Consider the following 14,725-nt stretch of genomic DNA (forward strand, 5'->3'; position numbering starts at 1 on the left):
AGTAAGGACTTGTCAACGTTTTAAGATAAGGGAACACAAATTTATAAAAATGGCGTGTTCTGTAATTTTCTCAATTTACCCAGCACCCTAGGGTGAGTGCTTTGCATCATTCATGTGATTGCCAGAAGTGCCACAATACTTCATGTCAGCACTGACATTGTGGGGGCTCACCTTCATTCAGGCAGGCCTTGGAGTTGGTCCCATACATAGACAGACTTAATTAACAATTTAAATCTTCATCTTAAGGCTGATGCCCCATGGGGTGGTTAGTTGCCCGCGATAGATCGATCGATTAACTGTCCAAAATGCCTTTCCACTGGCAACCATAGGAGTCATTGGTGGAAAGTCCAACGCAAATTATTCAACTTTCCGAAGTTGCACGAAGTTGCCTGCAGGAGGAATATGTGTATGTGTGGGGGGACCCCAGGATCTTTTCTGCATTTAGCACAGGAATGTTATAATCTTATTTGAATAAAATAAACGACTGCAGAAACCAGGGACTGACTGATATTTGGGGAAGGAGATTGGGCGCTCAGCACTGCATATGGAATCACACACATATCGGTGATATAACATAGAACTGGAAAGCATCAGCCCTTGACAAGACAGCAAATGTAGAAGAAGGGAGAGAGTAAGTGCTTCCTGCCCAGCCGCCCTGCTGGTCACACTCTAATTCTGTGTAATGTGGACCATACCATTTCCATATTGAAGCCATACAAAGCATACTGGGAACGGTCCAAGGAATGAGGCAAATATGGGAAGCATTTGAGGCAGCACACAGCCCCTTTTGTGAAGGAAATTCTCTTGTAATGATATGGAGGCATAAACATCACATATTCACTTGTTTCAGCAGCCCGAAGGCTATCTAAATATTTACAGTTCACTAATTCCTACTAAGTAGTTACTATTATCCCCGCCTTGCAATGTTTAATGGAAAAAGCAATAAGCTGCAGCCCCACTAAATACCAGACCAATATGGAGCAGTGTTCTTACAATGAATATCATGGGCCTTAGCAGCAATCATATTCCACTTAAAGGGAAAGCTACAGTTCTTATTCTTTTCAGAAGTCTCCCTGTCTCCTGACCTGCCATAAATGTGCAGACTTGCAGAGTGGAGTTTTATGGGGCCATCTTCCCCTGTCTTTTAATCCTCCTCTGTCAGATCACCAACATGGATCTTGGAGGAGATGTGCAGTTGAATCTATGTCCTGAATCAGCTTTGACTGCTCTGGCAAGATCCAATCTACGACTGACAGAAGAGGATCAGAAGCCAGACAGAAGATGGCGCCGTTACCCTCAGTGCGGAACTCAGTAGATTTATAGCAGGTTAGCACACAAGGAGACTTCGGAACACAATAGCTATTGCGGGAGGGAACTTGAAGGGGGCGGGGGGCAGTGGAGGGGAGGCTGGGAATGGGGCAGGGTTAAGTTCTCCTTTAATTTTATAATACGCTACACATTGCCATCCTTATTCTTTGCTGCCCTTTATGTATACAGTGGTGAATGTGGCATGGGTGACATTCTTTCAGTTCTTGTGTTTCTATTCTCTGAAATAATATGGGGAAGCTTAGAAATCTAGCAAAGAATTCGGCATTTGAGCATAAAAATACTACCACGCTTACCACATCAACATGTTTTTCAGTTCAGCCAACAAGCTTGTACCACATTGGCATTGAAACACTGGTGGCCACTGGTCACACGTAGGCTACTTGAGTTGCGTGGCTCTGGGACATTTCTAGTGATGCCCCCATTAGGCAAATAAAGCTCAAACTTAGATAAAAACATAGATGAAAAAATAGAACTGGGGAAAAGGACACCCTGGGGCAGTTTTCATCTTGCCAACCAATGTATGTGCCCCATACTGGCATTGTACCGGGCAGCGTTAGTCCCAAATAAACACAGGCCACAAAGCTCTGGTAAACAAGTCTGTATTTTACCTTTGTAAATAATACATTTCTTATATGAAAAAGCAACACTTTTGACAACCAAAATAGCTTCCTTGGGGCAAAATGTTGTTCTCTGGCTGACGGACACACACACACAACGTATCTGAAGTTCCAGCAAATAGGATTTAACACATTCACAGTGACCGATAAAACATCTGAAACTATTAACATACATCATCATATTAAGGAATAGAATATAAAATGTCTATGTACACAAGCTTACATACTCTGACGTGTGGATCAGATCAATTCTTGCAGGAGCCGAATACAAAAATAAATTCTTCTATCATACCGGTGTCGCTTCCTTCTTATAAGCGTTTAAAAGAACCCGCTTCCATCCAATGGGCTTATGATGCAAAGCATTTACTGCTGCTCGGAGGAGCAAGGAAAAGCTGGATGTTATTGGCGCAGATATACATCTGGAATGGCCAGTCTGTCACCTTCAGCCGGCCCCATATAGTGAGACCTTGTTGGTGATAGAATAGTGACCCAACCTCTACACTGGGGAAAAAAAAAACAAGAAACGTGTTTGCTAATGATCTGCAAGGGCTGGTCCCAGAAAACCGCCAGCTTCCAGAAGCATGGGTGCATTAACTGCCACAGAGTCATTGGCCAATACATGAGGAGCCGGGCACATTAGTGTCCAGTCTTTGCAGCTGACTAGTAAATACATCTCTCCTTTTGTTCCCATAAGTATAAAGTGAAGGGAAACATGCAGAAATATCATATAGACTCCACCCCCATCTCCAGTGAGGTTTCTTATGTAAATCTTTTACTAACACCTTTAAAGGAGAACTAAATCCTAAAGATAAACATGATAGAAATGCTGTACGTTATGTAGCGAACAACTGTACCAGCCCAAAGTATCAGCAGCCCAATAACAGTAATGAATTCCTCATATTGGATCTTACTAGGCCATCTTTTGATCGCTAGTGACACCCACATGCTCAGTGTGCTCTGGGCAGCTGTTATAAGCAAAGCTTAGGGGTTGATGGAAATGGGTCAGAGAAACTGGTGCTGCACTACCGATTATTCAATTCTGATGCAGAATGCACAATTTTTTTCTGAGCTGCCATGTGCACTGGCTAATAAGTCTTGTATTTTCTATTTTATATATACAGTATATTGTGAGTGGGTCCCTAAGCTCAGGTAAGTGACAGCAGCACAGAGCATGTGCAGGGAATCAGCAGAAAAGAAGATGGGGGGCTACTGGGGCATCTTTGGGGGCACAGATCTTCCCTGCTAAAGGGCTGGGGTTGCCTTGAATAGCAAAGCAGCCCTAAACATTATGTGTAGCATTTCCAGCCTCCCTGTTAAGCTTTAGTCCCCCTTTAAACCATGTGTGTCTGTGTGTAATCTTCAGGTCAGGTAGAAAAACTCAAAGTTTCAAGCAGTAAACCCAGAGAATCGGGGTGCCAAGCAGCAGCGTGGCCCATTGCATGTAAAGATTCGGTTGGCTACACCACCACAGGGATCTCTGTATAAAAAAACTGTTCTTCTAGGGCCACAGGTTGTGGGGGTGTTTTATAATCCGGAGCTGAAGAGGTGCCATTCTACTCTCATACAAAGAGCAGGCTTTAAAGGAACAGTAACACCAAAAAATAAAAGAGCTTTAAAGTAATAAAAATATAATGCACTGTTGCCCTGCATTGGTAAAACTGGTGTGTTTGCTACAGTAATACTACTATAGTTTATCTACTAAGCTGCTGTGTAGCCACGGGGGCAGCCATTCAAGCTGGAAAAAAGGCACAGGGTACATAGCAGATAACAGATAAGTTCTGTAGAATACAAATAGTGTTTTATCTGTTATCTGCTATGTGCCTGTGCCTTTTCCCCTTTGAATGGCTGCCCCCATACTACACAGCTTATTTATATAAATTATAGTAGACTTTCTGAAGTAAACACACAACTTTTACCAGTGCAGGGCAGCAGCACATTATATTTTAGTTACTTTTATACACTTTCATTTTTTGGTGTTACTGTTCCTTTAACATCTGACATGGCAACCCCAGAGGCCCAGTCTGCTTCTTACCCCCCGCAGTGAAAGCAAATTACAACTGATATAATTCCACCATGCAGTTTTCATTCATTCAATTAGATTTCACATTTAACATTTTGTTAAAGGCAAATGCACTCTGTGTTTATGTGGGGGTTGTGTTTCATTCCTATTCCCAAAATGTAATGGTGAAGAGACAAAGGTTATTTTGTGCCCAAATCTGCTGCATATTTACATTTACACTTTAGAGCAGAAGCTGCCATATTGTTTGCCTGCGTCCAGCTCCATCACGTTAGTATAGATGTAAATATACAGAGACGCAACACCCCTTGATTTACTAAATTTAACAAAAAATATATATACCCTACTTGAATTCAAACCCCTGGAAACATAGAAGTGAAAGAGTTGAGACCATGGCTAATATAGGAGCAGAAAATAACAACATGAGAGGGAAGGAGGAAACATGTGTCTATTAGCAATGAAAGGGTTTATAAACTAATGATTTGGGGGCTGGTCACATATGTAACTAACAAAACGGATATGTGCCCTGATTGGCTACCTACAAGGTGGCCCAAACCAGGCCGATCTACTGCCTAATGCAAGGGGAATGTGCGGATATTGGATTTGTTTCTTCAAAAATCTATTATAACAACTGAGCCAAGAAATGGCAAATCTGCAGCCAACATGTGCCCGTGTATATAGGCTCCTTAAGCCAAAGGTCACTACATACAGCAACTTACTTTTTCACCACCAAACACTATCGAATGATAATGAAAGGGCCCTCCGTGATGCAGTGGTGTAAATGTAATAATGTTCCAATTAAGAGAATTAATAATCGTGCTACGATTCCGATGATTCATGTGACTCTTAAAATAAAAACCACAACTGGACGAAGCTGTTTCATGGTAGTATCCCTTTAAATATGTTAAGGTGATTTAGTATTGAATGTAAACTCACTGCGAAGCGTTTCGCTTACAAGAAAGCCGCCTCAGCTCCACAGCCTTGAAGAACCCTCAGTAGACTACTTATCATTAAACGCCTGATCATGGATCTCCAGATGGCAAGTGGTTGTGTGTATGATCATCTGCTAACACTGTTAATATTAAAGAAAAATATATGCCATATATATAAAAATCTATACTGTGTAAATAAAAATATGCTTCGAAATATTTAAAATGGACACTTTGCTGTTCCTTTTAGAACTCTAGGTGTCAATCCGTGAAGAGCTTATTCCACCAAAAACACTCACTCATAACTCATTCTGAATGGCAGGGGAGCAAGGGATTTCAAAGGCAACTAGAATCTTTTTAAGACCAAGAAAGAAAAAGGTTAGGGCTTTGAATTGGCACTGAAAGGAAGGAGGTAAAAGGGGGTTGGGGGGGGGGGGTGGATGGGGAGAAAAAGAAGAGTTGTCACATTTTTGGGAAAGCAGCACTGTAACGGACACTTTAATGTTGCATCGATATAGGTGCATTTTTTGTTAAGGATGCTGGCCAGATAATGTCCTCTAGTCCCACTCCCGATATGGACCATTCACCAGCTGCTGCTGCTTCACACAGTTGATGCCTTTCCCCAGAAAAAGAAAAGTTCAACCATCATCAGACTCGAATCCCTGAGACACCTCCTCCGAGGAGCTATCTTGGTGGATTCGCCCATCGCTCCTCATGCTCTGGAAGGTCTTCTTAAATGCCACCATCATGGCATGTGCCAGCTTTTTAGCTTCTAACTTGCTTTCACACTCCACAGCATGACAATCCATCTGGAAGCTCAGATCATCATTGATTTCTCTGTATACCCAGGCAAAGATGTTGGGACTCACATTGTGATCGGCCGTACAATAGGCTATGCGTGCCACTTGGAAAGTGTCCATGTGGACAGTAGCTTCACCCTTTAGGTCCTGGTGGTGAAGCCGTACCTGGAAGGGGCGGATTTCAAGGAGGGCATTAGAGGGGAAAACATCTTCTCGGGCCAGGGTATGCTGCTTCCACAACTCAATCACTGGCTGTTCTGTGCATCCTGAAGCAAACTGACCTCCTGTGGTGGATACTTTCCCCAGATATGTTACCTGGAAAACAAAATCATGACTTTAGACATCAATGTAAATGGATAGCTTTGCTAAAACCAGACTCGGCAATACTCTAGGTCACTGTTAAATATTAGCAAACACAAGGGCAACATCTATATTAATGACTATAATCCATGGTTGCATAGCTGACAATTCCTAACAGATGTTTGGATAGGGGTAGAAGTGCTGACGTATCTAACAGAGGTGAGGTGATAGAAAAGCTGACACTGATTCACAATTACAGTGAATAATAGTCATTATGTTCATGATATCTGCACTGGTGTGATTTAGCACCTACGTTAGTAAATCAATCCCCATCTTACATGATCAAGTAAGACTTTTCACAGATGTGAAGTGATGACGACTATTTTACAAAGAAAAGGTGATAAACTGACACGGATTCAAAGAGGTGAGTTGACAGGAGTTGAAAATGTTACTTCTTAAAGCTCAGAGACCTCAGAAGAAAGGTTACCATTGCAAAGAAGAAGTTATGCATTTTGCATTAGACAAGTGGGACTGAAAGTAGACTATAAATGAGAGTGAGGTGCTCTTGTCAGGATGAGAGTCGACACTCTTTACAGAGTGTGGAGATGCTTTCATAAATATAGTTTAAAACTTGTGCAACTAAGGCCACTCACCGCGCCACTCTAATGGTCTTGGTGTAGTGCAGACACGAAACACGTCAGTGAAAATCAAGGTAAGAAACTTGCCATCATTTTTTGTGTATTTTGACCAATTTGCCTTTTTCTTCTTTCTCCCTCCCTCCACTATAATATTTGAAATTGAGTCTGGCTGCAAAGGCTCCGCTGAGGTTATTAATAAATGGAATTTCTTTCTTCTTATCTTTCTGTTTAAGTCATCCCCATTGACATTGCACATTTTTATAATTATTGCTAATTTTCAATAATACCGCTATATGTATGAGAACAGCAAGCTGTAACTTTTTTCTTTAGGAGACATGCATAATGTGTCCTTCCAGCCGGAGTAAGCAAACTTGGCATGAAACAAGGTAATGACAATTTAAATTCCTCTGGTTTCCGCTTAAGCAATCGAGCCACGGTGCGCTGACTGTACAAGACTCCGCTGGGTCCCAGGGAAGCTGGCCTGCAGTACGCTGGCTGCTGCTGATATATATATACATATATGCTACTTTGGCTACAGCACAAAACCAAGAGGCCCCAGACATTCCACTGACTGAGGGACAAGGGGCTTCATTTAACTGTTACTCACATCAGCAAAGAACACTCATTGCTATTTTCCGCTTTATAAAAAAAAAAAAAAGGCTTATTTAACTTCTCCCCCGCAAGCTGGGAACATCTCCTGCACTCCAGTCTGTCAATAGGCTGTAAAATCTTACACCTCATTTCATTCCAACCCCATTCTCATACAGGCCAATTTCCTTCCAAAAGAAAAAAAAATAAATTATATAATTATATATATATATATATATATATATATATATATATATATATATATATATATTTGAAGGGCCTTATTATACTATACGGTGTCACAACTGGACACTTTCTGCCTTCCAGCTTCCCCCCCCTTATTGCTTTATAACTTGACAGGGAACCCTTTTTGCATAGAGGTCAGTGTGGATCACTATATATCTATAATAAATGGCAATTTCAATAAATACTGGATCAACTATCCAAAATAATCTAAAATCCATTGTGATCCAATCTCTTTTGCTCTCTAATAATACCCTGAGCTTGATGCTAACATGGCACAAATCAGTAATGGTTTCTCTTAACATTTACGTGTGTTTAGTAGTTGAGGAATTTCAACTAAGACAAGCACCTATTACCTGGAAAACTCCTGCTCCCAAGCATTCCATACTAGATGCTGTAGCTGTAGTACTGCAGGTTTCATTGGGAACCACACGTCCCTACACTGATACAATTAAAGACAGGCCATTTAAAGGGTAACTGCTAAGATGGTTTAATATTAATAACGTAACCTTGCGACAGAAAGAAAATGGTGTTATATTATACATTAGCTGAGGTGTTTTCAGATGAATTACAATTCAACAACAAATGAGTCACGTCACATGACTGTTCCAAATTCCTGGTACATGGGAGGACCAAGTCGTCGGCCAAAGAATTACCAGATGTTGCCTGTTTGGATAACACCAGTCCCAAACACCCATAGCACTTTACAGTAAAAAAAATTATCCCAGATGAAAATCCTAATTTACTGCCTGAAAAACCTGACACAGAACTGGTTATTAAAGGCAATGGCACATATGTTTCTATGCTACAAATATGGCATTAAAAAAAATGTCACAGGAGGAAACAGTGCCCCAGGCAATGTGCTTGTGTGTGTTTTTGGCTAAGAACTATAGAAAAATGTGTATTTTTGGTTGATTCCCATTGGAGTATAAAGGGGGTGGGGATTGTAGGGATTAAGAATTTTAGGCAGGGAAGCACAGATGGTTTATAACAACTTGTGCCGCACACATACACAACACACGTATACAAGGTTGTGTTCAACTATACTGCAGAGAATGAGTATGTATAATATCCCTTTACCCATGAATATGAATTGTACAGATAAGGGAAGTTAGACGCAGAACACAAAGTACTTCCCTACCCCAACTTGTGAAATCAAAACAGTCGCATCCGCTCATAAACTGAGACACTCAATTCTAAAAAATGCAGACGCTAGTCCAGTTTCCATTGCTCAGCTTCTTGTCCAGCAAATACCAGTGACAAATGCCAGAGGGGCGTGCCGACTACACTATAAAGGGCCAGTTTGTGGCAGGGAAAGGGTTACAGGCAGGACTAGATATTTGGCTCGGTTAGAATATTCCACCAAACCACTCTGTAGAGTACAAAACCAAAACATCTGCTAGGAGCTCCCGCAGAGTCAAAATATTGGATGAAACCAGACATTCCAGCATCTAGACACACTCACATGGCCCTGTTAACCCCACTGACGCAGGGCGCCATGCATTGTGGCCCCTGTGAGAGCCTAGGAGTCCAACAGCAGCCCATGAATAGCTATATACACAGATATAAGAGAATGGAAAGCAACCAAGCAAACTAATGGTGCATTGCACTAACTGCAGCATGGTCAATTAGCCTTTCTTCTGTAAAGCACAGCTGGTTTGTAACAACTTTAGTCACATGCATTACGTTCAACTATCTCATATATTGAGAGCCACTTGTGTATTTTTACTTTACCTTAGAGGAGAAGGAAAGGGATGATTTGCTTGCAGCTACCCCAGGCTGGTGCGGTTTTCTCCTAACAGGAGCACCAGCCCGGGGTATAAGGTAAGGGATTACAATTACTGAGTATTTTGGCACCCCCCAGTGGTTTTACCCTGCCTTCTGTTTTAAACCATGAATACTTATTATATAGATAAGAAAATTAGAAGCCTTACATGGCCCTAACACAGGCAGGCACCGGACAAGTCTGCCCAAACTGGATCTATATTTTGGGAGTATAAGCAGAAAACAGGCAGGTTAACTTGGTCCTGGCCCCTAGTAGTATGTGCAATAGATTGTCCATTCTTATCAATCACTGCAGACTGAGATATGTTATTTGCCCCCATGTGGCCACATATAGGCTGCAGTTTACAAGAATACTATGTCACTGAGGGTACAACACAAACAGAAGGAATAATTTACTGCAGGGGTCCCCAACCGCCGGGCCGCGGACCAGTTCCGGGCCGTGGACGGTTAGGCACCGAGCGGCAGCGGTTCCCACGGTGCACATGTAAAGGCTCGAAATAGCGTGCCACACACAAGAAGGCAAGACAAAATGCATGCATAAGGTGCGGAGAAGGTGACGCGCGCACAAACGTGCAAATAAAGCGCACGCCTGCATCTGAATTTTGTGCACAGACCCCACCCCCCGTTCCGTGGAAACATTTTTTGGCTTGGTACCGGTCCCTGGCGCTAAAAAGGTTGGGGTCCCCTGATTTACTGGACAGTGTTAGATGGATTCTGGATTCTCTGGATTATACATATACTCATGGGACAATCAACTGAAAGCAACACCAAACAGAATTATTTTTCCATAGCTACTGCATTCAGAACAGCTCAGGGTGTGAGCAGTCACATAGGGGTACTTGGGACCAATAATGTCCCTGCGATACAGGTAAATAGGGTGGGGCAGGATCATCTTCAAGTAACTTGTAAATGCAATTACTACTGAAAGCAGTTTGTCTATCCTTTGCTATTTTATGAACTGGTGGTTCTGATGTCTGACATTTGCCATTAAAACCATAGTAGTAGTCAGCTTCCCAGCAGCTAAGATTCCAGTTCCCACAGTGCTTTGTATGTTCTGTAGTAACAGGAGAGCAACAGAAGAGTTCAAGACATTATGGGCAGGGCCTTGGCTGGAGGATCTCAATGGTACATGAATGTAAAACGCAATCTTGGGGGATGCAACAATTAAAAGGATGTATCACACTTAAAGGGACACTAAACCCTGCTGCACAGCACTGCTCAACCAAACTTTACTCAGTTGTTGCTAAACTACAAATCCCAGAATATTATAACATATAATGAAGGGTGACGCATTCTGGGAGCTGTAGTCCAACAACATTGGGGTATTAAAGCAATATTGCACAATAAAACTGTTCAGGTTCTCCAGTGCCCACGGCAGAATTGAAATGCAAAACAATCTCCAATTAGAATCCCAGCTGATGTGTGTATATCTGGCTCCATGTTCTCTGTTCCTGCAATTGGAGTTGGGAGCATTTAGCAACACTGAACAAGTCTGTCCTTTATCCCCATGTCGGATTCCTGTGCCATATAATGAAGGGAAAAATGACATAATTATCTCTATATGTAAGATAACAGGACATAGTGCTAGGAATTGACATTCTCATTGGTCAGTTCTCTTGCATCTATAATTATGTTTTTGGACAGTATAATTCTCATTGGTGAATTGGTTTAAATGTATAATTAGTTTTTTTTTTAACTTCTATAGAGAACTAGGGGGCACAGTGGCACAGCTTCATGGTTGCTTTTAGTGTCACTTTAAATGAAATTTTAGTGTGAAGTAGCCAGTATTCCAAGACAACGTGTAACTAGTCTTCTCTTTTGTTGTGGTTCTGAAATATGTACTTTTTTTGTTTTCCAGCTCTCAGGCTTGGACAATAAACTGCTATTTAGTTGATTGGGGTGAATTACTTTGGTTACCAGGCAGCAGATTATCAATAAGAGTGGAAGATGAATAAAAAAAATGAAACAAAAATAAATTAAGACCATTACAATTGAAACCTTCCAGCTGATCTGATTTTTCCACAGGAAACAGGAAGAATGAGAATGCTAATAATTAAAAAACACACAAACAAATAATGAAGACCAATTGATGTAAATACCTGCACCTATTCTGAAAGTTATTATAAAGTTAACCTTCCTCTTTAAATTGAAGAGCAAGTTCTGCAGGTCTCTGGAAGTTATTTTACAACACAGACAGACAAACAGAACCTCCATTCAGTATCTGCTCACACTAAATACAGGAATTCAAGTCAAAGGCAGAAAGATTTATCAGACCCACACAAGCAACCTCACAGCTCTGAGGAACTTTTTTTTCTTAGCTCTCTTCCAACCCTTATATTAGGCTCCTGCCAGACGTGGTGTGTTCTCGGCCTGCGGATAAACACAGGCAGAATATCCACCCCTTTGCTCTGGCCAGAGCCATTGCATCTGCCCGAGTGCAGAGAGGAGATTGGTGCAAAACTGCACGAGTAGCCTTAATATTCTCCACCAGTCAACACTTATCTGCCCTTAGTCTTCCTTATTTTCAGTTCAGACCAAGCAGCATACAACCTTCCTCTCTCTCCCAGTCACCACGTGTGCAGACTACCGTGTGGAAGGCCAAAAAAAGCAATGAGAGACCTGAGCCTTGTCCTCGGCAGAGTTCATGCCACTGGTTACTCAGATATTGTGGTTTAAATGAATAGTCTTTACATTAATAGTCAGAACCCAGAATACATATGGGGAATGCAAGAACTATTTGTGCGGCAAAAATACAGGAAAGGTATAAGAGGATCACTGAGAAGGCCATGTTTGTGTGTACAGATATTAATGTGCCACATAAAGGCACTTAACGCTGTAAGAGAGTTACTTAAAGACCTGTATGAAGCAAACACTTTCCACTCCTCACAACACATTTGAGTCTTAAAGGAATGCTGTCATGGGAAAACATGTTTTTTTTCAAAAGGCATCAGATAATAGAGCTTCTCCAGCAGAATCCTGCATTGAAATCTGTTTTTCAAAAACAGTTTTTATATTTAATTCTGAAATTTTACACAGGGCTAGCCATATTCTTAATTTTTCAAACAATAGGTTACCTGAAAGCAGTTCTAATGTGTAGCGCTGGCTCCTTCTGAAAGCTCAGACTCAGGCACAATGCACTGAGATGGCGCCTACACACCAATATTACAGCTAAAAATACATTTGTTGGTTCAAGAATAACATTTTAAATGGTAGAGTGAAATACTTGCTATGTAAACAGTGTAATTTAGAAATAAAAAGTGCCCCATAAAAATTACGTTGATCATTTATGGCCTTCCCCATCTCTATGCTTTAGGCATAGAGCTGGGGCCAACAATTACTTTCACTTTCCATTTAATACTCACTTCTCCCCCTCTCTCCTCACCATCTAATTGTGTAACCAGTGCATGGGCATTAGGTCCCCCATTCTGGCACAAACAAGATTTTGGGGTGATACAAAGCTTGCCTTAATAATGGTGTCCACAAAATGGAACCCTGCCTGCTTGCTGTGATTTTGTAATTCCAGGACTGAAGGAAACAAGATTCGTATTATTTAACAGTGCAAGTGAAATTAATTTTGTTTGACAAACACAATAGAAAAGAATTTGGAATTATCTGTTAGGGTGGCAGGTCCCCTTTAAGTATATTTCTCAGTGCTGTGCTCATAATTCACAAGTGTGGCCGCCATGACTTTATGGGCAATGGAGACACTGCTTTGAAGTTGACAGAATGCTTTACTGAATCAGGAGGAAAAGGAAACATCATCCTATGAAATGAATGCAGTCCTAATGATGAATTTGAATAGTGAAACTCTAAGGTTTTTCTATATTACAGCTTGTCATGGGGGTTGCTCAATTAAAAGGACAGGACTAAAACCATTTGCATACAGGTTTTTCTCTTCAGTGCGTAGAAATTTGCAGTTACATAACCATCACCAGTTTCTGCCATTGAACCTTTTTTCCTCCCAGCATATCACCATATTTATATTCCCTGAGCCATTGATTTTGTCTGATGGTATTAATTACCTGATTTTCATATTGGCTGGGCACAATTCATTAGTGCATCTGTCACCACATTTCATGCTTCAGAAGGTCTCACAAAAATCAATACTTGTACTAACTAATGAGAAAATGTACTGAAACTGAAAAGGCAATAGGAACGGTTTGTACTGTGAGTTATAAAGCAGTAAAACACATTGCGCCAGTGAATTTTCTAAAATCTATGGTATTTCTAAGGTAATAATGGATCTCAACAGTCTTAAAATGTCTGGTTAGCTGAAGCACCCCAACCAAGTCAAGGTTTCTGTTTTCCTCTAGGCCTGGCATATACAGTATGTATTATTAACTTTAGCTCTGTGTGTCTTTACCCTAAGAAGGTATATAAATATCTATATACTCCCCACACATGGTCTAATAAGCTGCCACTTTGTGCAGCATCATGGCTGGTTGGCAGCTAGGGTTAGCACATGTATGGCTACTTTAAGACTTGTTTTTGCTGTCCAGTTTGACTGGAAAGCCACCTATACTAAGCAGCAGAAATGGTGAGAAATGGCTTCCAGCAGTTCTCACTAAAATACACAAATATTTTCATATTTTTGCAGCTCTGTCCACCTACTTGGCTCTTGCTAACCATATCCTGAAGAATGCTTTATGGCCCTTCCTTTTTGAGCTTTTCCTTCAAATATACCACCATACCAATTATCCTTGAAGGCAGGCAGTAGATTGTGTTTCCACCTGCCACATAACAGCACAGACAGGGGATAATCCAACCTTGTGTGTGATGCAAATACGCAAATTCTTTGCAACCAAGTTAATTCAGTAGGGGAAAGGTACCCGATACCAATGCAATATCAGTAGGTTATACCAGCCCATGGAATCTTTAGGAACATCTGTAATGCTATCAGGATCATCCTGTTCACCAAGATCAACACAGAGGAGATTCGGTTTGTGCCCTTAAGCAAATATAACTCAAAATATACTCAAACACTTAAACATTGAAAAAGTGTTTAGGCTATGTCTGCTTGAAACTTTAAGCATGATGACTTCTAAACACCAAAGTTTACATTTACGCTGGGCTTCCATCTGCACTAGTATGCCTACCGCAGGTCTATGAGGTGGTTTGCTAAGTTTTTCCATGTTTTAGTTTCTCGTTATTGTTGTCTGTAGATAACTCAGAAGTCAAAAGCAGTATAAGATACATATAAATGTTCTGTGTGTTTACGGAGCCCTCTTACTCACTTAAGGCGGCCATACACCATAAGGCCCACCTCAGGCCTTAGGAAGGCATATCTTTCCACTCATATGCCCACGTAAAGCCCAAGGGCTACATGTTCAAATTACAACAATGGAAATAGGACCCGCTGGAGCATTGACCGTATCAATGAGCCAATTCGGTCCCTGATCCAACGGGAAAATCAAACCTTGCCCGATCGAGATCTGGCTAACTTTAGGCCAGATGTTGTTTGGGTAGGCCCATTGGGGGT

The 14,725-nt window shown here is 41.3% G+C and overlaps 1 protein-coding gene across 1 annotated transcript in view; it reads right to left on the minus strand.

Moving 5' to 3' along the window:
• Window positions 1-4,009: 4,009 nt before the first annotated feature.
• Window positions 4,010-14,725, minus strand: part of pid1 (phosphotyrosine interaction domain containing 1) — a 42,266-nt gene continuing 31,550 nt past the window's right edge. The window contains exon 3 of the mRNA XM_004917824.4: window positions 4,010-6,007. Within this exon, the coding sequence (XP_004917881.1) occupies window positions 5,531-6,007 (477 nt within the window). The 3' untranslated portion in view covers window positions 4,010-5,530. The remainder of the gene's footprint in view (window positions 6,008-14,725) is intronic.

Source organism: Xenopus tropicalis, chromosome 5 (assembly GCF_000004195.4).
Source record: "Xenopus tropicalis strain Nigerian chromosome 5, UCB_Xtro_10.0, whole genome shotgun sequence".
Lineage (NCBI taxonomy): Eukaryota > Metazoa > Chordata > Amphibia > Anura > Pipidae > Xenopus > Xenopus tropicalis.